The sequence below is a fragment of the Schistocerca nitens genome, chromosome 3, assembly GCF_023898315.1.
Source record: "Schistocerca nitens isolate TAMUIC-IGC-003100 chromosome 3, iqSchNite1.1, whole genome shotgun sequence".
Taxonomy (NCBI): Eukaryota; Metazoa; Arthropoda; class Insecta; order Orthoptera; family Acrididae; genus Schistocerca; species Schistocerca nitens.
The window spans coordinates 85160936-85187254 of record NC_064616.1 but is presented as its reverse complement, the minus strand read 5'-3'; the positions used below and the strand labels follow the sequence as shown (position 1 = coordinate 85187254).

General features: G+C 44.3%; 1 protein-coding gene across 1 annotated transcript in view; it reads left to right on the top strand.

Annotated features, from left to right (window-relative positions):
- Positions 1-9398: 9398 nt before the first annotated feature.
- The window catches only part of LOC126249092 (uncharacterized), a 78974-nt gene continuing 62053 nt past the window's right edge, over positions 9399-26319 (top strand). The window contains exon 1 of the mRNA XM_049950743.1: positions 9399-9477. Within this exon, the coding sequence (XP_049806700.1) occupies positions 9399-9477 (79 nt within the window). The remainder of the gene's footprint in view (positions 9478-26319) is intronic.

The window sequence follows — 26319 nt, the reverse complement described above, 5'->3', positions numbered from 1 at the left end:
ACGTACACTGTCGTAATTATCTGTTTCTTAGATAGCAGCTATTAGTTGAAAAGTGTATAACGCTCAGTAAATTGTGAGCCAGGTTAAACAGTTTTATTTTGTGACACTGATCAGTAGTGTCACCTACAGCGACGTTTAAAAAGGCACCATAGTTAGTTTTTGTTTTTCTTGTTTGTACACTACTGGAAAAAATAGTACATCTGGAAAGACGACGTCGATTTTGATCCGATAGCGACATATACCACCTGGGGGACAGTAGATGTATTCATAATGGTTTCAACGTCGTCCAACAACAGATAGCATAGTGGTTCAAATGTTCAAATGGCTCTGAGCACTATGCGACTTAACTTCTGAGGTCATCAGTCACCTAGAACTTAGAACTAATTAAACCTAACTAACCTAAGGACATCACACACATCGATGCCCGAGGCTGGATTCGAACCTGCTACCGTAGCGGTCGCTCGGTTCCAGACTGTAGCGCCTAGAACAGCACGGCCACTCCGGCCAGCCTAGCATAGTGGCATAGCTACCAGAGTGCTGTCTTTGTCTACCCTTTAATAGAGAATGCTCACCGTCAGAAGGCTCTGCGTGTGACGCAAGCAGGCAACCGTGCCACGTGTGTTTCCTACAGTCAACTAAGCGAGTTTGAAAGCGCTCAAAATGTGGCCTTCCGAATGGCGGAATGGTCCTTTCGGAGAACTGCCACACGAGCTGAAAGTGCCGAGTCAGATGAGCGACTATGATGATATGAGTGGTCACGTGAACATTCTCACACCTGTAGACAATGTTGTGGACTGCCACACGGCACACCCACTCACCAGTATCATCGTACTATGAGGGCAGCTGTGCAGCACAGATAAGAGGGCTCGTGAGCCCAGTTGCAGTGGGACTACGGGCCCGTCTGGTGCAGTCGCAGTTTCACAAGGAAGATGGAATGGTGCGCCGTGATCTTGAGCAGTGAAAGCAGATGCTGGCTGCACACGAGTGACTTGGTGACACTTGTCTCGTTGAGTGAATTCGTCCGAGACACGTTGGCTCCGTGCCGGGCCTTATAGTCTGCGGTGTGATTAGCTCCTATCGAGCACTTGTTGGATACGATGGAGCGAGAAGCTACTCGTGCGCTCCTCAGCCGACAACTCTTACAATACTACGTGTACAGATCGAGCAGGCGTAGCATAATGTCCCCCAGGACAGTATTTGTCATCTTTACTATCGACAGGATGCCAGTGTTTGCGCTTGAATTGACACCTGTGGAGGCCTGGTGCCTCAGTACAGCTTGTGCTATTGATCTGCAAATGTTATCGTTTATTGTACTTCATATGCACTGTTGCAACAATGAATCTCGAGTGAATTGGTAATCTCCAAAAGGGTGAAACTAATTTTTTTCGATAGTGTATTTTGCGTGTATCGCAGTTTTAACAATGTAGATTTTGGCTGCGTGCAGCGCCACAGTTGGACAGTTTGAACGTTGCAGAACAACCAGTCGGCAGTCTCATTATCTTATCTACCTGTGTGCTGTGCGTTTCTGTTCGAATGGCTCTGAGCACTATGGGACTCAACTGCTGTGGTTATCAGTCCCCTAGAACTTAGAACTACTTAAACCTAACTAACCTAAGGACATCACACACATCCATGCCCGAGGCAGGATTCGAACCTGCGACCGTAGCAGTCCCACGGTTCCGGACTGCGCGCCTAGAACCGCGAGACCACCGCGGCCGGCTGCGTTTCTGTTCACTGATCTACTGTTCGTACAGGAGCTCGGGAGTTTCATTTGGTCATTTTGTTTAGTAGAATCGCCTTGACTAATCTAAAAGGCATCGTATCTAATTTTACTTTCTTTGTTTAGCAATTCTAAGTGGAGACGGGATGCGCTTGTGGTGCGCGGACGCTTGTTGAATTGGGCTCTGTCCGGGAGGAGCTAGAAGCTGTGTTGGCCACGGTTGACAGGCTTCAGGCTTCTGCTCTGTGTGCACTTGGAATGATTGCCGAGATGCGAGGGAGGCTCCGCTGGCGGGAAAAAAATCCCAACACCGAGAAGGAGTTGTACGGCATAAACGATAGTTTGTAGGCGTGTTTCTACATCTGAAGGATGGTGTCTGTTCAGATTTCACGCAAGTTGCATAGGAGTGTCGCTATTAGCGCCACTATGAAAATGCGAATCAGATTTGTTTTAAATACACTCTATAACGGTCGTGAGAGTTAGTTACCTTGGAGACGTGGTGAGTTGATGTTAGCCAAAAATGCCTTTAAGGCAACAAAGATGCCATTATTATCACCGCACTGAGTTTCAATGAGGTCGTGTAAAAGGACTACGAGAAGCTGGATGTTCCTTCTGCGAAATTGCAGAAAGACTTGGCAGGAAAGTAGCTGTCAGCGATGGTCACGAGAATGTACGGTCAAAAGAAAACCGGGTTCCGAACGGGCACAAGAGAGAAAACCATCGTGCTCGTGTCACATCATATTGATTCTGCAGCAGCAATTTGAGCAGCAGTTGGCAGCACCGAGACACAACAAACTGCTACAAATCGGTTACTTTAAGGACAGCTCCGATCCAGACGCCCTATAGCGTGCATTCCATAGACCCCGAGCCACGGCCATTTGCGACTTCAGTTGTGTCAAGCGAGATCTCGTCGGAGTGCAGGGTGTAAGTCTGTTGTGTCTTCTGATGAAAGGTGGTTCTGCTTCGGTGCCAGTGATAGCCGTGTGTTGGTTAGAAGGAGGCCAGTTGAGGGCCTGCAGCCAACCTGTCTGCATGCTAGACGCACTGGACCTTCTACACCTGGAGTTATGATCTGGGATGTGTACGTCGATCTGGTAATTCGACCTGTTGTGCCGCCATTCGTGAACAGCATTCCAGGGAGTGTTTACCAACAGGATGACGCTCGCCCACATATCGTTGTTGTAACCGAAAATGCTCTACAGAATGTCTACATGTTGCCTCGGTCTGCTAGATCACCAGATCTGCCTCCAATGGAGCACCTGTGGGACATCATCGGACGACAACTCCAGCGTCATCCACAAACATCATTAACCGTCCCTATATTGACGGACCAAATGCAACAGGCATGGAACTCCACCCCACAAACTGACATCCGGCACCTGTACGACGTAATGCATGCTTGCATTCAACATTCTGGACCTTACACCGGTTATTAATGTAGCAGCATTTCACATTTGCAGTGGCTTATCTCGCGCTTACATTAACCTTTCATGTTGCAATGTTAATCATTTAAATATGTTACCTAAACAAATGCATTCCCGAAATTGCATTAGTCTACTTTATTTTTGATGTTGCGTTTTGTTTTTTTCCCACGTCGGTGTAGTAAATCATTTGAGCAGTAATGGCGGTTGCTGCCTGGTTTCTGCGGCCATCTTCGGTTCCCTTAGACACTTTGTTGTATTGGTGAAAACAGCTAGACTCACCCGCAGGGCAGAATCACAGTTCTCTATTTGTAGCCTCACATGCAGAAACGATCGCGGTCCTTTGGTTTGGAGACGAATAGAAGGACTAAACCAGAGGCTCAGACGATTCTGCATACTTCTCACGCGGTAATATCCCGACTTGCTCCATCGGGTGGAGAACTGTGGGATCCCTCTCATCAAGTCAGGCGCACTCTACACACATAAAGCTGAAAGAGGGTAGCAGAGTACGCGTGTAAACGGATATTTTTTTTAGGTTTGAGGTACGCCAGCTTTGGGACAATGACGAGTTACCTCCTGAAAACGAAGAGATTTCAGCAACTTCATTCTCAGAGGAGAACTTTCCCCCTTGCAGATCGGATATAGAAAATGTTAGTATGAGGTCAGTAAATTGAATGGTATCCAAAGTAAGAGCCCAGAATTAGTATCTGTTATTAAAAGTAATAATGCCAACATAGTATTAGAAATAGAAAGCTAGTTGAAAACAGAAGTAAATAACAACGAAATTCTTCTGTCAGACTGCCTGACAAAAAAAGCGAAGCACCCGGAAGGCAGAAGCAAACAGCACGAATCTTTACAGATTGAGAGGGTATGTGATGTTATTTCACTGACTGCAATATAGAGTCAAATTCAAAATGAATTTTTCAGCATGAGCCCACTTGTCAGTTAGATGTTGCACCCTCTCTGGCTTCGATGCACACACTGATTCGGTTGGCAAGTCTGTATCCTCTCCTGAGGCAAGCTGGGCCACAACGTTTGTAAGCAGCCCTTGATATCCTGAACGTCTCAGCTGGTTCCACACATCTTCTGTTGGGGATGGAGCTGGGGTCGTTGCTGGCCACCAGAGTACTTCACACACTTCCTGGCAGATTAAAACTGTGTGCTGGACCGAGACTCCAACTCGGGACCTTTGCCTTACGCGGGCAAGTGCTCTACCATTTCAGCTACCCAAGCACGACTCACGCCCCCGTTCTCACAGATTTTACTTCTGCCAGTACCTCGTCTCCTATCTTCACCTGCACCTCCGCTGCGGAGTGAAAATCTCATTCTGGAACTTGTAGACAGTTCACACAGACACATGCCGTGTCGTGCACTGTCATGTTGAAAGATGACACCGCGATACTGTCGGATGAGAGGCAATACATGAGGAGGCGGGATATCCTGGACGCACCGCTGTGACGTCAGGTCTCCTTCAATCACTACCAGCCGTGACCTGAAGTCATACCCCATGGCTTCCCACGTCATGACCCCAGGGGTAACACCGCACTGCCTCTCCAAAACTTTGAAAGAATGGGATCTCTCCCCAGGGCCCCGCGTTTTCGCCTACGATGGTCATCCGGGGTAGTGCATAAACGCAATTTATCGATAAAGAAAATGCGACGCCATTCATAAGCAATCCATCAGTACTTCCCAGTCGCAGCACCGCTCCATACGCAGTCGTTTGTTTTGCGGCGTTAACGGCAGCCTACAAATGGGACAGTAATTCCCAAGTCTGGCAGCTGCTAGTCTTTGACCAATGGCCAGGACACGAAGAAAGTTACGGGGAGTTCATTGCTCGTTCTCGGATGGCAGGTGCGGGTATGAAGGGGTCACGATGTTCTTGGAGCTCATTAAGCCGATCCTCGCCTGTGATGATGAGATACAGTAGAGCAGAACCTTGACTACGACACTGCCTGCCATCACGTTCCCGTGCAATCCAACACTGGGCCGCTGCCACATCCCAAAGCCCCACAAATCTAGATATTGCACGATTCAACCAGCCGGCCAAATGGAGACTCACACTGAGTCCCCTTTCAATCACAGTCAGGTGCTGTTAACGCTGTCTCACACCAGTACGCGGTATCTCCATGTCCTTCACAGCGATGACTCAACATATTACACTATTCGCGCGTTACCAGGTGTGGTAACAACACAGAACTAATGTACTCTGGTGGTCGTTTTTCCTATCACACAGAATTGCAACTATAATAACTTATGTACCCGCCGATGGTGTTTACGCGTACTCTGTTACATTGAAATCCGACCTTGTCTTCTGGGTGATTCACTTTCTTTGTCAGGCGGTGTATATCGAAGGGACTGTTGGCAGAGCACTCCATAGCAATCTTGATGAAAAAGTCTCCTGATCATGCCGCTGTAATAGGAGGAAATTTCAAGTTGCCTAGTATAGAATGGAAGATTCGTGAGACAGAAACTAGTGACAGAGATAGAGACTTACGTGAGATTGCGTTGATTGAATGTCTTATTCGAATATTGTATAGTGTATTTAAACTGGGGACCTAGAGAAGACGGAGAGACTTCGTAGTAGCCCTCAGTGGTTCACAACCCCACAACAGGCCACAGAAGTTCACCCACCCCACCGCCGCCCCACTCCGAACCCAGGGTTACTGTGCGGTTTGGCCCCCAGTGGACCCTTCCCGGGAACGTCTCATACTAGACGAGTGTAACCCCAAATGTTTGCGTGGTAAAGTAATTATGATGTACACGTACGTGGAGATAGTGTTCACGCAGCAATCGCCGACGTAGTCTGAGACGGAATAAGGGAAACCAGCCCGCATTCGCCGAGGCAGATTGAAAACCTCCTTAAAAACCATACACAGGCTGCCGGTACAACAGACCTGGACACTAATCCGCCGGGCGGATTCGTGCCAGGGACCGGCACGCCTTCCCTCTCCGCAAGCAGCGCGTGAGACCGCGCAGCTAGCCGGGCGGGCTATTTGAATATTAGTTCATGCTGATAGAGAACGGATTCGTGAGTGTAATGCCTTAGACCTCCTAGAAACTACTATAAACGAGCGTTTCGTATCAAACAATGCACAGGGCGTTAGTGATCATAAGATTACTATAGGGTCATTGACTACAGATTGTACAAAGAATTTTAAGAAAGGTAGAAAAATATTTTTACTTAAAAAGTGTCATACGAAACAAATAGTGAAGTATCTGAGGCGTCAACATAAAATATACAGTCCTGAAGGTGAAGATATGAAGCAAAAATTGGGGAAATTCACAATCTTTATACGACATGCCTTAGGCTAGTATGAGCTGAGCAGCGTTGTTATACAGAATGAAATTTTCGCTCGGCACCGGAGCATGCACTGATATGAAATTTCCTGGCAGCTTGAAATTGTGTGCCGTATCGAAACTCGAACTCACGACCTTTACTTTTCGCCAGCAAGAGCTCTGTCTCCTCTACCAACCTTTTTTTTTACAGGTTTAGTAAATTTTTAATAAGAAAAATGTTGGTTCATTTTCAGGCTAGAGAAACAGGATGAAAATGATCTTTTGATACAAAAGTATTCATGAAAATGTTTTTCATTCAATACTCTGAACCATCTCAAAAGTCTCGATGGTAGCGGCCACACCAGCAATTCACCTACTCGCGCTTTTGAAGGCAATATCAGCTGAAGCACTGAATGTATAAATTAAGCCCGTACTTCCAAAAAATGATTCAAATGGCTCTAAGCACTATGGGACTTAACATCTGAGGTCATCAGTCCCATAGACTTAGAACTACTTAAACCTAACTAACCTAAGGACATCACACACGTCCATGCCCGAGGCAGAATTCGAATCTGCGACCGTAGCAACAACGCTGTTCCGGACTGAAGTGCCTAGAACCGCTCGGTCACAGCGGCCGGCCGCGTACTTCCGTATGAGACCAAGGCCATTAGCACATGTTCGGCATGACCTCAATCCTTGGGCATATTTTCTCGGGTGAGAATACCAAATGTTTCGGAAATTCATCTTCATGATTCACACAATAAGCACGTCACACGCTGCGGAAAAACAGGAAACCGACCGATCTACGCAAGCACGACTCACGACCAATCCTCACAGTTCTATTTCCGCTAGTATCTAATCTGCTACCTTTCAAACTCCACAGAAACTTTCCTGCGAAACTTACAAGACTAGAACTCCTAGAAGAAAGGATATTACGGAGACATGAGTGAGCCACAGCCTGGGAGATGTTTTGCAGAATGCAGGTTTCACTCTCCAGCACAGAGTATGCTGAAATGAAACTTCTGGCAGATAGTACCTCGTCTCCTACTTTCCAAACCATGTCTCCACAATATCTTTTCTTACAGAAATGCTAGTCTTGCAAGTTCTGCAGGAGAGCTTCTATGAACTTTGGAAGGTAGGATATGAGGTACTGGAGGAACTAAAGCTGTGAGGATGGGTCGTGACTCGTGCTTGGGTAGCTCAGACGGTAGAGCACTTGGCAGGGAAAGGTCCCGAGTTCGAGTCTCGGGACGACGCATAGTTTTAACCTGCCAGAAAGTTTCAAGGCTGTTGTAGCACTTCAAGTAACGAGAGCCTTCTTGTAAAAATATTGGAATTAAAACATCGACAATAGTTCCTTCTGACTGAGAAAATTGAAAGGAATTTAGGAATCTACTTCAAATTTCAGTGTGTTAACTAGTTTAGATGTAATAAGACTTTATGACCGAATTTTACCTATTTAATCTTGTTGGATTAAGCAAGAGAAACTGTCAGTATCACCACCAGGCAAAGGAGTCGCTGTGCCCAGTTTCGATTCTAAGCTGTTAGTCATTGATTAATTAATATAAAATCCGCAAGAGAAGTGACCATTGCTCGTTTAAATGTTACTAATTCCTCACTCACTCACAGACTGCGCCAACAGAAGGCAGCTAGAGTGGTCCTTTCCCGGTCAAGCATGTTGCTGTTAGCTGAGGGCATCCATCTTGTTCTCTTTTGTGATACATACTGGTGCGCAGATGTAGCAAGTGCTCATAGCACAACAAATCGTGAGTACTGGGACACCTATGTTCTACCCCAAAGTAGCGTCATCCAAGATGGCAGCAATGACGTCATCCAAGATGGCGGCGACGACGTCATCCAAGATGGCGGCCATGAAGTCATCAAAGAGGCGGCTTTTGGCGGGCAGTTCGAACTTTGGCGGGAAGATTGGTCAATTGGGCTACCTCCATTAACCTAATACCCACCTCCCCCCCCCCCCCCAGAAAAATGTCAGGAAGTTCAAATTCCAACAGGATAATGCATCACACCACGGTTACCTCTACTAACCTAAGAAAATCGCGGGAAAATAGGTCACATGGGCTACCCCGACTAAACTAAGTCACCTGACCGCCACCGCTTCCTAAGGATTCATGGGAAAAGGACTCGACCAAAGCTGGACATAAGTCTTTGTTATTTTGCATACACCAGTCTTTATTTAGACAATTTAATGCAGAACAGCCATCCAGTGTGTTCACCACGAGGTCCGGACTCCAATTGACCTATAACACACAACCAACAGTGGAGGGCGCTGTCGTCCAAGATGACAGACATGACGTAAGATGCGAATACCATTATCCAAGATGGCAGGAAACAGTGTGTTCGCCAAGAGGCCCAAGCGACCTAGTACACAGTACTGTCACTAGAGCACGCTCCCATTACGTAATCCAAGATCGTTGTTAGCAGTATGTGAAAGTCCTGTCACCCCCTCCCTACCTGCAGTCAAGCGCTGAAGAGAGATGCTGCAATGCTTTCTATCTCATGCTGTTCTAACGGGGCATGCGCCACGTGTATAGCGAATGCTGATGTCATGGCCTCTAGGCCGCATGAGCATACTGATGTCATAGATCGTCTTTTAGAAATATGCTAGCAATTCTAACGGAACACATGTGACACATTGCACATCTAACATATGAATTACCTAAGTACTTAATTCCAATCCAATTTTAATGATATTCGATAACTGAATGTATCACTTCAAGATTCAATGATCAAATGAGAAGTTCGAGGTTTTCCCACTAGGAGCGCAGTCATCATTCATTCATGATGTAGCACCCCCTCCCCCCACCCCTAGAATGCTGTGCTCGTATTGGCTACTGCGTCAATGACGTAATTCGACGTCATAGAAGCTATATAAGCCAAGCCACAACCGAACTCGCCCTCAGTCTGCTTCTGTACTTCTACGAGTTTCTCAGAGGTCAGTCGTTTGTACTTTCACCATCATCATGAAACGTACCAGCATCACCAGCAGCGACAGCAGCAGCAGCGGCAAGCGCCTCCATGGAGATGAAGGTCAATTACTTGGTAAGTACTTCTTCGGTGTTCAAATATCTGTTTGAGCCACAGTCCACAGACTGCTGCGCCCTTTAACGGATTGTGTGTGTTACGTGTTTCCTGTGTTCATCAAATACCTGTTTTGGCCACAGTCCACAGACTGATGCGCCCTTTAACGGATTTATGTGTGTGTTCTGTGGTGTCACCGCCAGACACCACACTTGCTAGGTGGTAGCCTTTAAATCGGCCGCGGTCCGTTAGTATACGTCGGACCCGCGTGTCGCCACTATCACTGATTGCAGACCGAGCGCCGCCACACGGCAGGTCTAGAGAGACTTCCTAGCACTCGCCCCAGTTGTACAGCCGACTTTGCTAGCGATGGTTCACTGACAAAATCGCTCTCATTTCCCGAGACGATAGTTAGCATAGCCTTCAGCTATGTCATTTGCTACGACCTAGCAAGGTGCCATTACCAGTTACTATTGATGCTGTAAAACATGTACCGTCAAGAGTTATGTTCACCAATTATGAATTAAAGTTAAGTATTCCAGCAGCTACATCCTTTTTCTGTTAGTCTCATTTCCTTGACCTGTTCCAGACCTCACGCCAGCCTGTGTGAGCTAAAACGCGTGCCTTTCGGCTTCCTCTCATAGTGGGTTGGCTGTCTTGCCAATCCACAACATTTGGCGACGAGGCCAATTCGCGTTCGTAACTATACTGCCCTGATTTACTTGTGTAATGGCTTCGCCACAATCTCCAGATGTACTGTCCGAATTTTATCGCTTACAGAACAAGCAGACGCAGGCCTTGCTGGATGCCCTTGGACAGCTCATCCAGGGTCAACATGTAATGCAAAACGATGCGGCAGCCGCCGCTCCACCGCTCACGCAGCCACAACACGGAGTTGCACCAACTTTTCGTCCTTTTGATGCTGCACTGGAAAGCTGGACGGAGTGGTCATGCCAATTTGGATTCCATCTCGCCGCCTACAGAATTCAAGGTAATGAGCAGCAGACTTTTCTCCTTTCCTCCGTAGGCGTCCAAACGTACTGTGTGATAGTGAAATTATTTCCCCGACGCAACGTAGCAACTCTGTCCTACGACGAAATTTTGTCTGCATTAGATGCATATTTCAAAGAATCAGTCAATGTAGTTGCAAAACGGTATACCTTCTTTCGTACAAAACGTACGGCAGGTCAAACTAATAGAGAGTGGGTTGCAACCTTGCAAGGCCTTACTAGGGATTGTGTTTTTAGTGTCAATGTGGACTCCCTTATTCAGATACTATGGTGCGTGATGCAATTGCACAGAACGTTTCTGATGTTCATATATAGGAACAGATTTTGAAACTAGTCAATCCCTCCCTTGAACAAGTGATGGACATATTGGATCAGCAGGACACACTTGACTTTGCTCAGAAATCATTTGAAACTTCACCAGCAGTGTGTCACATTAACTGGCCCGCCGGGCGCGCTGCACGGAACAGTAAACAGCCCTCGCGCCCATCGGCGCAGCTGCCACCAGGCTCTCAGCCACGTGTGCCGCGCAGGCAAGCAAATGCAGTGCTAAAATCATGCCCGCGGTGTGCTACTAGACATTCGTGTGAGAATTGCCCGTCACGCCAAGCTATTTGCTTTTTCTGTAATAAAAAAGGACATGTTCAGAGTGTTTGCCAGAAAAAGCTCAGATCGGACACTCACAACCGTTCTAGGCCCTTTGCTTCGCGCCGGAATCGGAATCGAACCAAGGATACTCAGGCTTGCGACACTTCGCCCATGGAAATTCATGTAGTTCATTCCACTCCGCCCAGTGCCACTCTCTCTAACAGTGACTGTGTTCGTCCCACAAGCAGTGTGCGTCGACGTCGCCGGAAATCACGTCAAGTCACAAGTGATTTTGTACCAGTGTCAGTTCACGTTGCACGAGACAGTCGCTCTTGTCAGCAGGACAATAAACTTTTTGTAGATTTGGACATTAACGGCAAAGTGATACCATTCCAGCTCGATACCGGAGCTCCAGTTTCACTGATCAATCATGACATGTACAAACAGCTGGGCACACCTCCGTTGCATGCCGCAAATGTTAAGTTGTTATTCAGGACAAGCGATCCCTGTGTTAGGACAGTGCAGCCTTCTTGCAATATACAAGGGACAAACAAAACTTGTGTCATTGTACGTCCTTCGTTCTTCTTCTGCAGTGAACTCGTTTGGTTTCGATTTATTTCAGTTGTTTAACTTGTCTATAGTAAATCAGGTCCTATCAGTGAACCAGACTGTGCCTTCAGACAGTGTTTCTCGTCTATGTGAAGAGTTTGCAGACTTTTTTGCACCGGGCTTTGGTTGCGCTAAGAACTAAAAAAGCACATTTGGAACTGAACGTAAACGCGCAACCGAAATTTTTCAGAGCGCGCAATGTTCCCCACGCATTGCGTGATGAGGTCGCAAAAACATTACACGATTTGGAATCACAAGGTGTATTTGAACGTGTGCAGGCTTCTCTCTGGGCATCACCCTTAGTAATTTTGCAAAAACCTTCCGGAAAATTGAGACTTTGCGTGGACTTCAAGGCAACAGTGAATCCACAACTAGTGACTGCAACTTTTCCTTTACCCTGCCCAGAAGATCTTTTTGACAAACTGTGCCCGGGTAAATATTTTTCGAAGTTGGACCTAGCAGATGCGTACTTGCAAATACCAGTGGACGAAGACTCCCAGCGCGTTTTGGTGGTGTGGTTTGTATCGATTCAAACGACTGCCATTCGGGTGTGCATCCGCCCCTGCATTGTTTCAGCAATATCTGCAAACTGTTTGTGCGTCGGTCCCTACTGCAGCAAACTATCTGGACGATATTGTGATCTCCGGAACGATGGAAGAAGAACATTTAGCCAATCTCAGAACATTATTTCAGGTCTTGCGACAAAATGGTCTTCGCTTGCAGAAGGACAAATGTGTGTTTTTTGCTCGTGACTTGCCATACCTGGGACATGTACTCAATGCCCAAGGCATACATCCTAGTCCCGAGCACCTCCGCGCCATACAAGACTTGCCTTCGCCGCAGAATTTGAAGCAGGTACAGAGTGTGCTGGGAAAAATCAATTATTATCATCGCTATGTGCGCCACGCCTCTTCCATTTCAGCTCCGCTTCATCGCTTACGCCGTAAAGGTGTTCCGTTCGTCTGGACGACGGAATGAGAACGCGCCTTTCGCCAGTTGAAATCGGCGTTGCTTTCCAATACTTGCCTTACGCCATTCGATCCCCAGAAACCCCTTTTGTTGATGGTGGATGCATCGGATTTCGGGATCGGTGCTGTGCTTGCGCACAAAGATGGTTCGCAAGATCGCCCTATTGCCTTTGCGTCCAAATTGCTCTCGTCTGCACAAAGAAATTATTCACAGATCGAAAAGAAGCATTGGCTCTCGTATTTGGTGTTACTAAGTTTCATGATTTCTTGTATGGTCGTCACTTTACCACCATCACAGACCACAAACCTTTGACATCGCTTTTTCATCCGACCAAGCCTGTCCCTCCACGTACAGCGCAGAAATTCATTCGCTGGTCTATTTTCCTCTCGCAGTACCGCTACGATATCTTGTATTGGTCCACTGCTAAGCACGGAAACGCCGATGCGTTGTCCCGTTTGCCTGTTGCTGAGGATAGAGCATTCGATTCCTCCAAACTTGCTTACATGTTCATTGATTCGGAAACCGATGACGTGGTCGACTCGTTTCCGATTGATTTTCGTCGTGTAGCTACAGCCACAGCTGCCGACCCTGTCCTGCCTACTGTTCTGCGTTTTGTTGCTACGCAATGGCCCTTGTCAAAGTCACGGATCGGGGATCCGTTGGTTCCCGATTTTTTGCTCACAAGGAGAGACTTTTTGTACAACGTGGTGTTTTGCTGTTGCATTCTGATAATGATCAGCCCAGGGTCGTGGTCCCACGTTCGTTACAGTCCTCTGTCTTACGGCTTCTCCACCAAGGACATTGGGGTATAGTGAGAACGAAACAACTTGCTCGTCAGCACTGTACTTGGTTCAGAATCGATGCCGCGATTACGAATATGTGCTCTTCTTGCATGGTGTGTGCCGAACAACAATCAGCACCACCGCGGAAATTCTTTGCATGGCCAAAAGCCACTTTCCCTTGGCAACGCTTACACATCGATTTTGCTGGTCCATTCTGGAATGCTCGATGGTTGGTTGTGGTAGATTCATTCAGTAATTTTCCTTTTGTTGTCCGGATGTCTTCCACGACGTCATCTGCCTCCATCCAAGCGTTATCCGCTATCTTTTGCATTGAAGGTCTTCCACAGACTATTGTTTCCGACAATGGGCCACGATTAATGTCCGCAGAATTTCAGTCATTCTGCAAGGCCAATGGAATTCAACATCTGACATCCGCGCCGTTTTCGCCTCAGTCAAACGGTGCCACTGAACGATTGGTCCGGACTTTCAAGTCACAGATGTTGAAGTTAAAAGAGTCGCATTCTCGGGAGGACGCGTTATTGCTCTTTTTGTCCTCGTATCGCTCTCAGCCCCGAGATGGTCGCTCGCCGGCTGAGTTGTTTAATGATATTCTCTTAGAATTGAATCGAGCCTCACGCTGGGTGCCATTTTAACGAAATTCCTGGAATGAATGATTTGAAATTTCGTAGAAATAAAAAAAGGAAATAATAATTTTATTTCTTGCTTAAAAGTTAATTTGCTTTAGTGCGAACTTAGTTGTAGAACCACTCTCTTCATTACGTGTGGTAATAAAAAAACAAATTTTACTTTCTTAAGGATTACGTACATTTAAAGGAAATTATTACGTGCACTCATATTAATTGGATAGTACTATCTGGATAAGAACTGAGTCTCTTAAATCATTCGGCCTTGGCATACACTTTCCAGAATGCAGTGGGTTTTTCTTTTTGTGAAATATTTTTACTGACTTTTATCCCGGCACTAGCCATAGAACACAAGAATATTTTAATTAACAGAAAATGTCTTAATTATTGCCAAGCCGACATTTATCACTGATCAAACCTACTACATTACGCATGTGATTTATAGATGACGTGGGCATGCTCATTTACATAAATAATTCACACTTTTAATGAATACTAATATATTTAGCCCAAACAACAAGTCAACTCACATTAATTCGTACGCTTTGATTAAAGGCGGCAAAGTCCCGACAGATACAAAAGAAGTACATCTTAACTCTGCTGGATAACCACGATGCATACACAACCTTTAGTGCCCACAATGCGGGTTAATGAATCAGGCGCGTCTAATGGGCGCGCGCGTAGCTGCACATCGCGTCTGCTAGAGCGATCAAGGATTAACACTTCCTCACTTCTTCCTCACTTCAGCTGCTCTGTCCACAACTGACCCTTCCTCACTCTAGCGGCTCTGTCCACACACACTGCTCTGTCCACAACTGACCCTTCCTCACTCTAGCGGCTCTGTCCACACAACTAGCTGCTCTGTCCATACAACGACAGAGAGTCTCCACATGCCAAAGATAAACAACGGCACGACTATTACGATTATTAACATTTCTTTGTAAATCGATTTCTAGCAAATATCGCTGATACCGCAAATACTGACACTTTTACATTCACATAATAAATATAGAAATTTCCTATCCTAAATACAGAGAAATGTTACAAAAAAATATAATAAAAATAACAAACATATTTCATACCACATTCAGTAATATTAAGATATATATATATATATATATAACTTGCCCAGATCGGCGTATATGTTACAAATAAATTGTGAAAATGCCAGGGAACGTTACATTGCCCCCTGGCAGCATTTGGCAAAGAGGTTTTACACTTTGACACAATGGTGCCAGTAACGTTCTTTACACCTCTGTATGTTTTATGGAATGGCTCTTGTAATTAGCCCCAGGATTATATAAGTACATGGCTCCCCCATTTGGGCGTAGGCAATCAGGAAACCTGGGCAAAACTGTGCCGGAGCCCAGCCATCCCAGTTGGTTTATAGTCCATATTAACAGTTTTTCATTTGAAGTATTTTTGCAGTTTGTCACAAACTGGTTTACACAATTACACAATATCACTATTTTTCTTGTGATACACTACAAGGTCACTTGTCCTAGGATATATCAATTACGGACGTACATAGTACATGTTCAATGTTTATCAAAATGAAGTCATTAATATGTTATTCAGTTTATGTAAACATTTCAAAAGCCAATAATGTATTTGATGAGCGGTGGGGTGCGGCGCTCGGCGCGGCGCGCTGACTTCGTGTAGGTCACCGCCCCATCGTTGACAGCTACGGCGCGTACGGGCGTGGCTGTCTGGTCTGCTACGGGCTGCTGTGGCCGCTGCATAGCTGCTATAGCCGAACGCGTTGGATACCAGCTCGCCCGTGCGACGTCTTCTTGCGGTGCTCCAGGAAACATGCAACAAGTTCACAAACAGTATACTATCCGTATTTCCTGCTGTGGGAAAGAACGCACACAATTAGTGGTAGTTATTACTCAGTAGGCCTTCACTAGTCTGGTTCGCACAAGGTTTCATTGTCACAGTACACTTTTATGGGCACACAATATTTTCCACCGTCATGACTTGTCATTAGTCACACGCTCTTTCCTAGCGTCCCTTTACATACAAAAAGTTAAAATTTGACACTAGGTTTATCCACCGTCCGTTATCGGTTTACTGTTCGTGTTGTGCTAGTTCTTTATCAGTGACTGTCACTGTCTGTTTCTGCCGCACAATACTACACTTTTGTTAAAGTTTATTTATTTCTATTTACAATGTCCGCTGCTGAACTTGTTTGCAACAGCACATTCGTAACCTTTTACCAGAGTGTAAGATTTACGTACATACAATCAACGTCGTACGTAACCACAGTGAAGTCTCTGTAGGCGAAAATTTACTTGGACCGTATCTGGCTAGCTCTTTCTTATTGATTGAATCTGCACATGCTTCAATTGAAGCTTCTTTGTGAGTTTCTTTACGCTACATAAATTTACAACAAGGTTGCCTCCCGTGGTGCTCTCGGGTCACTACTGGGTGCATTATTTTGTGATAACACTAGTGAGATAATAAAGTTCTCAGGGCCTTATATTACTAATATTGTTCCGGGTTCAGATCTGTCAATCTGACAGCTACACATAGATACACATAATATAAAGGATTGTGCCAAGAAATATCTCAAATTAAACACAAATTAAAAGAGTACATTACACAAATATCCACACACATGAAAAAAGTCAATCATATTCTTATAACTATACACTCCTACACTAGTACACCTTATTAATGTTCATTGTTTACAAAGGAACGGTGTCCGCATAGGACTATTAGTCTTTTACTGTAGGAATGCTTTTACATCCTTACGCGGATACAGTCCCCGTACTCTCCCTGAGTGGGGATCTGCTAAGAGATAGCTACACTCATGTGGCACACTTACTACTCTAAAAGGTCCATTATACACCAATTGCCACTTGCTATTCTGTTTCAAAGATGCCGAGGACTTAGGATGATTGCGTAAGAGCACCAAGTCCCCAACATTAAATGTTTGGTTATTCGTTACATGTCGATTATATTTTTCCGTTCTTTTCTGGGCGCACCTGGTAAGGTTGCATCCCGCTTTTCTTATCTTCTCTTCCTTAGGCTCAGGAATGACTGGGACCTTAGGCAAGGGTGCCAGCCACTCGTTCAGAGCTCGATTATTATTCATTAATATCTCATTTGGTGGATACCCCGTAGAAGCATGCGGGGTTGCGTTGTGAATTTCGACAAACTTATGTATCATATCTGGCCACCTTGTGTGCTTATATGCAATGTATAACCTGCAAAATTTATTTAACTCTCCAAATACTCTCTCTACTAAACTTGCTTGTGGGTGAAAGCGGGAAATTAGTATACGCTTTATATCTTGTTCATATAAATAGTTTTTCCAGGTATGGCCTGTAAAATATGAAGCATTATCCGATATTATCGCTTCAGGCTTACCTACTTGTATAAAATATTCTTTGCCTAACCATTTCACTATTCCACGAGCAGTGGCTGATTTAAGGCAGTATATTTTTAAATATTTTGAAAAGAGGTCATACACCGCTAAAATGTACTTCAATCCACCCCTGGCTCGTGGGTAGGGTCCTGCTATGTCTATAGATACTAATTGAAGTGGTCGATGAGGCACAATAGGATGCAGTTCAAACCTTGTGGACTTATTTTGAAACTTAGCCTTTTGGCACAGAGGACAAGTCCTGATAATGGTGCGAGTCTGCTGGCTTATCCCTTTAAAATAACAGAATTTGGATAAAATCCTTATTGTTTTGCCTATCCCAGCGTGACCCCATGCTAAATGCGTGTGCCACACTACAGCTGGGATAGCCTGTTGTGGTATACACACGACTCCGTGGTCATTTGACACACTTGTTTTATAATACAGAATATTATCTACTATTTTGAAATTCTGAACACTTTTAAGATTGGTTCCTTCTTTAATTTTGCTAATTATATCTCCCCAGATCGGATCAGTTTCCTGCAATATAGACATATTCTTACACATGTGTAAAAAGTCCCTCCTATGTACTTTATCTTGTACCAAGAGTATTCGATATTCCTCCGATTGTTCTAAAATATTTGACATTGAGGATTGCCCTAGTGGAAGCCTCGACAAAGCGTCTGCCACAACATTATCTTGTCCCTTTAGGTACATGATTTTAATTTTATATTCCTGTAATGCTAACCTCCACCTTAGCAAGCGGGTATGGTATAATTTGCAAGTCATTAAATAGCTCAGAGCCTGGTGGTCACTGAATACTTTGACTTCCTTACCATAGATATAGTAGTTAAATTTCTTTACCGCCCAGACCACTGCAAGAGCCTCTAATTCGGTAGCAGAATATGCTCTCTCGCAGCTGCTTAGTGTGCGGCTGGCAAACTCGATTATTTTTACTGTTGTGGGGTCGTTGCTCCTTTCCCACTGAAATAAACAAGCACCCAGACCGTATGAACACGAATCTGTCGCTATACAAAAATCTTTTGTCATGTCTGGGTGTCGCAATATGTTTGCATTCACCAAGGCGTTTTTGATAGCGTCAAATGCGCGTTGACATTCGTCTGTCCACACCCAGTGCGCATTTTTACGCAACAGGCTCAATAACGACTCGTTATTCATTAATTGGTTCGGGACAAATCGTCTAAAAAAGGATGCTAGACGTATAAATGCCTTGAGCTGTTTCTTAGTTCTAGGACTAGGAAACCCACGAATTGCATCAAGTTTTTTGTTGTCAGGTTTGATGCCTTGTGGTGTTATTATGTGACCTAGGAATTGAATCTGATTACGTCCAAACTTGGATTTATCAAGATTCGCTGTTACCCCTGCTTGCTTAAACCTTTCTAAGACTTTACTCAGTAGTTCTACGTGCTCCTCCCAGGTGGCAGTGGCAATCACTAGATCGTCTACATATACTGTCACCCTTTGCAGCAACTCCGGACCCAAAACCGCGTCAAGGGCTGTTATGAAAACTCCTGCACTTACATTTAGGCCGAAAGGTAGTACCCTAAATTGGTAGCTTCTTCCCCCAAATATAAATGCAGTATATTGTCTCGACTCGGGTGTAAGTAGAATTTGCCAGAAAGAACTTCTCATATCAATAGATGTCAAATATTGCACTCCATGGAATTTTCGAAGTTGCTCATCAAGGTTTTCCGGATGAGTCCTGACAGGTACAATGATTTCATTTATGTCTCTTGCATCCAGTACTAACCGTACCTGTCCGTCAGCTTTTGCTACCGCCACCAATGGACTACTATAAGGGGACAAAGACGGTTCTATTATTCCCCACTCGATCAGTTTTCTTATTTCCTTAGCTACTATTTCCTTCTTGGACCAAGGAATGGAGTATGAGGCTCGACAGTAAGTTTTGTGAGGCTTTACCTCGATCTTGTATTGATATCCCTTAACAACTCCTGGTCGTTCAGAAAATACATCTGCATAATTAGATAATAACTGTACTATTTCCTTCTGTTGAATTGAATTTAAATTTTCGGACTGTGATACTTTGTTCACTAATATATCCATATTCGCCTTTGATTGATCACCTTGTACGTCAGGATAATAGAGATTCTGCCCTGGACAATAATTGTCTAATTGTAGTATCGATTGATTCCTACATTTTATATTTATGGCGTTACAATTAGGTACAGGTACCTCTTCAGATCTAAGCATGGAAAATTCTATTCTCCTACCAGCATTCATCAAACTTAATTTTCCCCGAGAAAGGTCTATTATTGCGTCCCTCTCTCTCAAAAAATCTACCCCCAAAATGCAGGCTACCTTTAAACCCTTTACTACCAGGAATGAGCTCGTTATGGCTTCTTCCCCTATATACATCTCTACCCGCACTTGGAGCTTAATTATTTGTCGCTGTGCACTTATGGCTCCAGTGACTCTACAATTATTCACGGGAAAAGTCAGCATACGCCTTTCCTTCCCCAGTACCTTGAATAAGTCCATACTCATAACACTAACAGTAGCACCTGTATCTATGACCACTTGCACATCAATATTGTTAATTTTAACTTCTATTATCACTTGTACATTGTCCTTGTGTTCCTTTATGCACGTGGATGGTTCGGTTATTAATTCATCTCCCATCTGTACCCCGTCATTATACCTAAGGATACAGATTGTTTTCGGTGTTTTGTTTTGTGTCGGGCTGCTCTCACTCCAAACCGTAGCCGACGATGGAGAGCGTATCTCGGCCGCATCTAGTTTGTTGAATTATTGCTAGTGGATGGGCGTGGCTGCTCTGTGTCATTGACCTCCACTATGTGCACGTTGTGTTGCGTCGGCCGCCACGGCTGCGCAATTGGCGCATTTTGTGGTGGCGGTCGGTTATTGTCATATCTATCACTGTTTTGCCGGTCCGGACTGGGCCTCTGGTTCTGTGGCCAAGTTCGGTTTGCATCATTATAAGTATTAGTGTTGTACGGCCCCCTGGCATTTTTCCATCTATGACTGCTTGGTGGGCCTGTTTCATACCGGTCATCGAACCTCCTTTTCCTATCATTATTCCCCGGTGGTCTATTTCCGTTCCGGTCTCTATCTCTATTTCCGTTTTGTGTATACCCTTGTCTCCTATTATTACCTCCGCCGTTTCTATTACTGGTTAGAGGCGTGTTATTTCTACCATTTCTATAACTATTTCCGTTACTTCTAATCTGTTCAGAGGCCGCCTTAATGTCCTCCTGAATCAGGTCAATTGCGTCCAGAATAGACAAGAAATGTTCCATATCATTTTCGGGCACGTGTATAAGCTTTTCCTTTACATCTATCGGCAAGTGTGATTTCAAAAGTCTGATCAAATCCCGAGATGAAATCTGTTCGTCCCAGTAACGGGTCTTATTAATGTACTTCTCAAAATATTTTCGCAAATTGCCTAATCGTGGAGAATACGGCTCTGGATTATATACTTCCTTCCGTAATCTCTCCTGAATACATGTTGACCAATATTTGGCCAAGAATGCCTTTTCGAATTGCTCATATGTATCGCAACTGTCAGCTGCTTCGGTTGCCCATAACGCAGCATCTCCCTGTATGTAAGACATAACAAACTGTATTTTCTGGGTATGACTCCAAACGCTAGGCAAAATGTTTCTAAATCCCTTGATAAACACTACAGGGTGAACAGATTTCTTCTCCGTTGTAAAGATCTGAAACTGTCGGTTCCTAATCAGACTTTCTTCAATCACTACTTTGGAATGACATTTATTTGTTCCGCTTACATCGGTTGCCTGTCCTGTCTTGCAGTCACAATTGTGTACTGCTGTATTTATATGCCTATCATTGTTGGACTTGGCTGGCGTGACATACGCCAGCGCATCGTCTTGCCGCAAACTTGGCTCCATTTCGGCAAGACGGCGGTCCACACTCCGCTGCCACAGCGGAATGTCCTTTTGCACTATCTTTTTAAGATCTTGCACATCCGCAGTAGAATCCATCTCTCTGGCCTCAATTGCGGCGTGCACTTTCTCATCTAATTCCTTTATGAAGTTACGTTCTACTTTGTGCACATGTTCGATCACTTTGTTCTCAATTACGTGGGTTGTGTTAAGTTCTAGTTGTTCGACCCTATTAGTCAGGACACTGACTTCCTCTACGATATTGGCATTAGCCATTTGAATACTATTTAGTCCTTCGCTTAATGCTTGCACCGTTTTGGGCATGGTTTCATATTTTTGTTTCAAGTTAACAATGTCACTTTGCATAACTTCTAAAGCTTGCATCAACTGCAAGTCCCTCTCATGCATGCGTCGGTCACGCTCTGCTTGTTTGGCATCACGTTCTTTATCACGCTCTGCTTGTTTACATGCAAATTCAGCTACCAATCTCTGGTCACGCTTTGCTTGTTCGGCATCACGTTCTTTATCACGCTCTGCTTGCATTTGTACAAATTCAGCTTGGAAAGTGATCATGCGCTCAAACATATCTTTTAATGATTGCACTTCTGACATCACACCACTCTCTGGTCCGTGCCCAGTGCTTGCGGATGGCTCACTATTTACGCTATCAACTGAATCACTGGGTGGCAGTGGCAACATTTCTTGCCCTTCTGCCCCCAGATTCTCACATTGTACTTCCTGAGCTACGTCACTAACATTACTTTGTGTCCCATTTTCTAACTCGGTATCACTATTAACTAACTGTTGCTCATTATCCATGTTGATATCTTTCTGACTACGCAATCTAACCATAGTAAACAAAAGAAATAAAATCTGAACTAAGTATCCTAACACTTCAGGTTTCACTCACATAAGCACACAAGAAATGGACATTACCCAATACATACGTACTATATACTACAATGACTAACTACTTAAATGTCCTGTTATTTTAAAACAAAGTACTAACAACAAGCACACCACTAATGATCCGAGGACACTGCACGGAGGCTACTTTACTACCTACAGGACAACTACACTGTAGCTTTACCTTTTGGTGATCTATCTTGGGTGCTGCTGCCCCCTGATATTATGGAAGGTTATTAATTTTTCAAAATAATGAGCTCTCTGCTTCAGCTCCGGATACATAGTGTTTTCATGCAAAAAATCATACACAGGTATTACCACACAATATTGGTTAAGCAATACATACAGTACATGACAAAATTATTAAATGTCCTGCAACAAAGTTCGACTATATTAATTCCCTAGGTATCTCAAGGGTATTTCGTGGCCACTGCATATTCGAGCCCCACGCTGGGCGCCATTTTAATGATATTCTCTTAAAATTGAATCGAGCCCCACGCTGGGCGCCATTTTAATGATATTCTCTTAGAATTGAATCGAGCCTCACGCTGGGTGCCATTTTAACGAAATTCCTGGAATGAATGATTTGAAATTTCGTAGAAATAAAAAAAGGAAATAATAATTTTATTTCTTGCTTAAAAGTTAATTTGCTTTAGTGCGAACTTTGTTGTAGAACCACTCTCTTCATTACGTGTGGTAATAAAAAAACAAATTTTACTTTCTTAAGGATTACGTACATTTAAAGGAAATTATTACGTGCACTCATATTAATTGGATAGTACTATCTGGATAAGAACTGAGTCTCTTAAATCATTCGGCCTTGGCATACACTTTCCAGAATGCAGTGGGTTTTTCTTTTTGTGAAATATTTTTACTGACTTTTATCCCGGCACTAGCCATAGAACACAAGAATATTTTAATTAACAGAAAATGTCTTAATTATTGCCAAGCCGACATTTATCACTGATCAAACCTACTACATTACGCATGTGATTTATAGATGACGTGGGCATGCTCATTTACATAAATAATTCACACTTTTAATGAATACTAATATATTTAGCCCAAACAACAAGTCAACTCACATTAATTCGTACGCTTTGATTAAAGGCGGCAAAGTCCCGACAGATACAAAAGAAGTACATCTTAACTCTGCTGGATAACCACGATGCATACACAACCTTTAGTGCCCACAATGCGGGTTAATGAATCAGGCGCGTCTAATGGGCGCGCGCGTAGCTGCACATCGCGTCTGCTAGAGCGATCAAGGATTAACACTTCCTCACTTCTTCCTCACTTCAGCTGCTCTGTCCACAACTGACCCTTCCTCACTCTAGCGGCTCTGTCCACACACACTGCTCTGTCCACAACTGACCCTTCCTCACTCTAGCGGCTCTGTCCACACAACTAGCTGCTCTGTCCATACAACGACAGAGAGTCTCCACATGCCAAAAATAAACAACGGCACGACTATTACGATTATTAACATTTCTTTGTAAATCGATTTCTAGCAAATATCGCTGATACCGCAAATACTGACACTTTTACATTCACATAATAAATATAGAAATTTCCTATCCTAAATACAGAGAAATGTTACAAAAAAATATAATAAAAATAACAAACATATTTCATACCACATTCAGTAATATTAAGATATATATATATATATATATATAACTTGCCCAGATCGGCGTATATGTTACAAATAAATTGTGAAAATGCCAGGGAACGTTACAGTTGCTCCACGGTCGCCCTCATCGAACCTTGATGTCTTTGCAACATTCGCCGCATCAGGTTCCTGTGCACCGGCAGACACCTGCTTTTGCCCCAGGCGACGTTGTCTACTACCGCCACTACCGAGGTTCACGGCGTTGGCTCGCAGGGCGCATTCTTCGCTGCCTCGGCCGCGCTATGTATCTGGTTTTGGGGGTCTCTGGTGAGGTGCGTCGGCATAACAATCAGCTGCGCCTCTGTCGTCGCACAGGATCTGCCGCTCCCCGTCTGCTTTCAGCGACGGTGCCGTCTGGTCAGCGCCCTCGGGACCCATCTACTGGCTCGCCTCAGCCCCAGGTGTTACCGACGCTGCCTTCCATTTTACCCCATGGCGACGCACCGCCGCCGCCGCCGCCGCCGCCGCCACCTGTTCTCCCGCCGGCGACGCCCGCAGTGGACGCGTCGCTGCAACCGCCGGGCGCCTCCCTGGGTCACGCGCCGCCGATCGCTTCCCGTGACCAGTTGTCCTCCGACAGGACCTCTTGCCCGATGCGGACCATCTGTCGTCTTCGCCCGTTGGGTGTCCCCGCCTGATGGTGAAAGGTCTCTGTAGGATTCCTTTCATGTTTGATTTCTTAAACCTGTTGTCATTTACGGCATAAATTCATCTTCTAAATTTACTGTGGCGTTTCTGACTATCTGGGAGGAGACTGAGTAGTGGAACGTGTTACTTTTACACACAAACAAGAACGATCTGTCACACTACTACACTTTAAAACACAGTTTATATGTAATTCATGTCACACAGTCTCATACGGAACCTACATCCGCTTTCTTTTATATACTGTATATGATAAGATACTGTCATCCCCCTTCCCTTCTGTGTGAGAGGATGAATGAGCAAATGTATTTCTAGTTGCATGCTTAACGGTAGCAGACAAGCCTGTCTGCTAGAGAACAGTAGGACCAAAGTCGGAACAGGTAGCTACGCTTTCTAAAAGCAAAGAGATTTCTATCCTTAGTATGGTCCTGTCCATCCGTTGTCATTTTGGTATAGGAAGCTGCCCCTCTGGCCACTTCCGTTTGTATTTGTGAGCCACCCCTCAGGAAGGGACCAGGCAGTCTGTCCGTGGCGAGTGTCTGAAGTGGTAAGATCTCCGGCTAAGCGCGTGTCTGCTAAGTCCGTAGGACAATGGATTTCTTAAGTTCAGCCTAACTGAAAATTTAATCACCTTTATTTCAGGTTTAGCTCTAAAATATCTAATGTTATCTTAAATTGCAGCGCAGTGTAATTCTCGTGTGAAGTTCAGATTATTTTCCAGTAGTTGCTTTGTCACTACTTTGTGAGTAAAGTGGAACCACGTGTTGATCAGTAACTCTAACTAAAATCAATCTAAAATGCGAATGATTGTGTGATTATAACGTCTCGTCTTGACAATATTTTTCAATATAGCAACTTTTCTTAATGTTCAACCCAAGTGGGGTGTACTTTGCGAGACCAGTACCACGTGCTTATATAACTGTTTGACCCATCAGGTTAATAGTAAGACGTTAGTAACCAGTTCGAGGTTTTTCTTTTGTAAATTGCTTTTCGATCTAATTTATTTTAATTATCAAAATTATTGTGGAGTTATACGCTTTGTGTAAACCAAGTTGACCACGTGAAGCATGTGGTGTAATCATCAAAGTAGCCCTCAGATATTCTTTTTGGGAAGATTTAACAGAGAGTTAGTATGAATTTAGTATACTAGTGTGTGGTAATTCCATGACGGACAGGATTGTGCTACGAACGTAATTTCTTTGGGTGAAAATTGAATCGGTTGGTTGTGGTTAATTTCCTCTTGCATATGTTTCAACGTTCTTCGTGTGTTATTTTATGAATGCAGTGTTGTATGCAGTCTCCCAATCTTGGCTCCATATTTGATGTGTTCCATAAGATTATAATCTCACATTTTCACAATCCTAAATAAGGCACCAGCTTAGTTATGAATCGAGTTTAATATGTTGAAATTTCAATGATCAATCTTAAAATAAATTTCCAAATATAAACTGATTTCTTTCTTTTTATTTAAATTCTCTTTTTATATATATATATATATATTACCGGTTGTTGTATGACTATTAAAAGATTATAATTAATGTTAGTCTGTTTGGGAAATTGGTAAACCTAGAATAGATACCTGGTGAAACAGTTGCGCAGTAATGCACGGTTAACTCCCCCAGACAGCTCACAGCTTTTAACCCACTTTTATGGTCTCAAAAAGCAGCACAGCTTGCAGATCAAATTAAAGCGACAACGTTATAATGGAGGTCGACCCTTCGGCCCCTCCTGTCTCTCTGCGGGCACATACACCGCATGTTGGC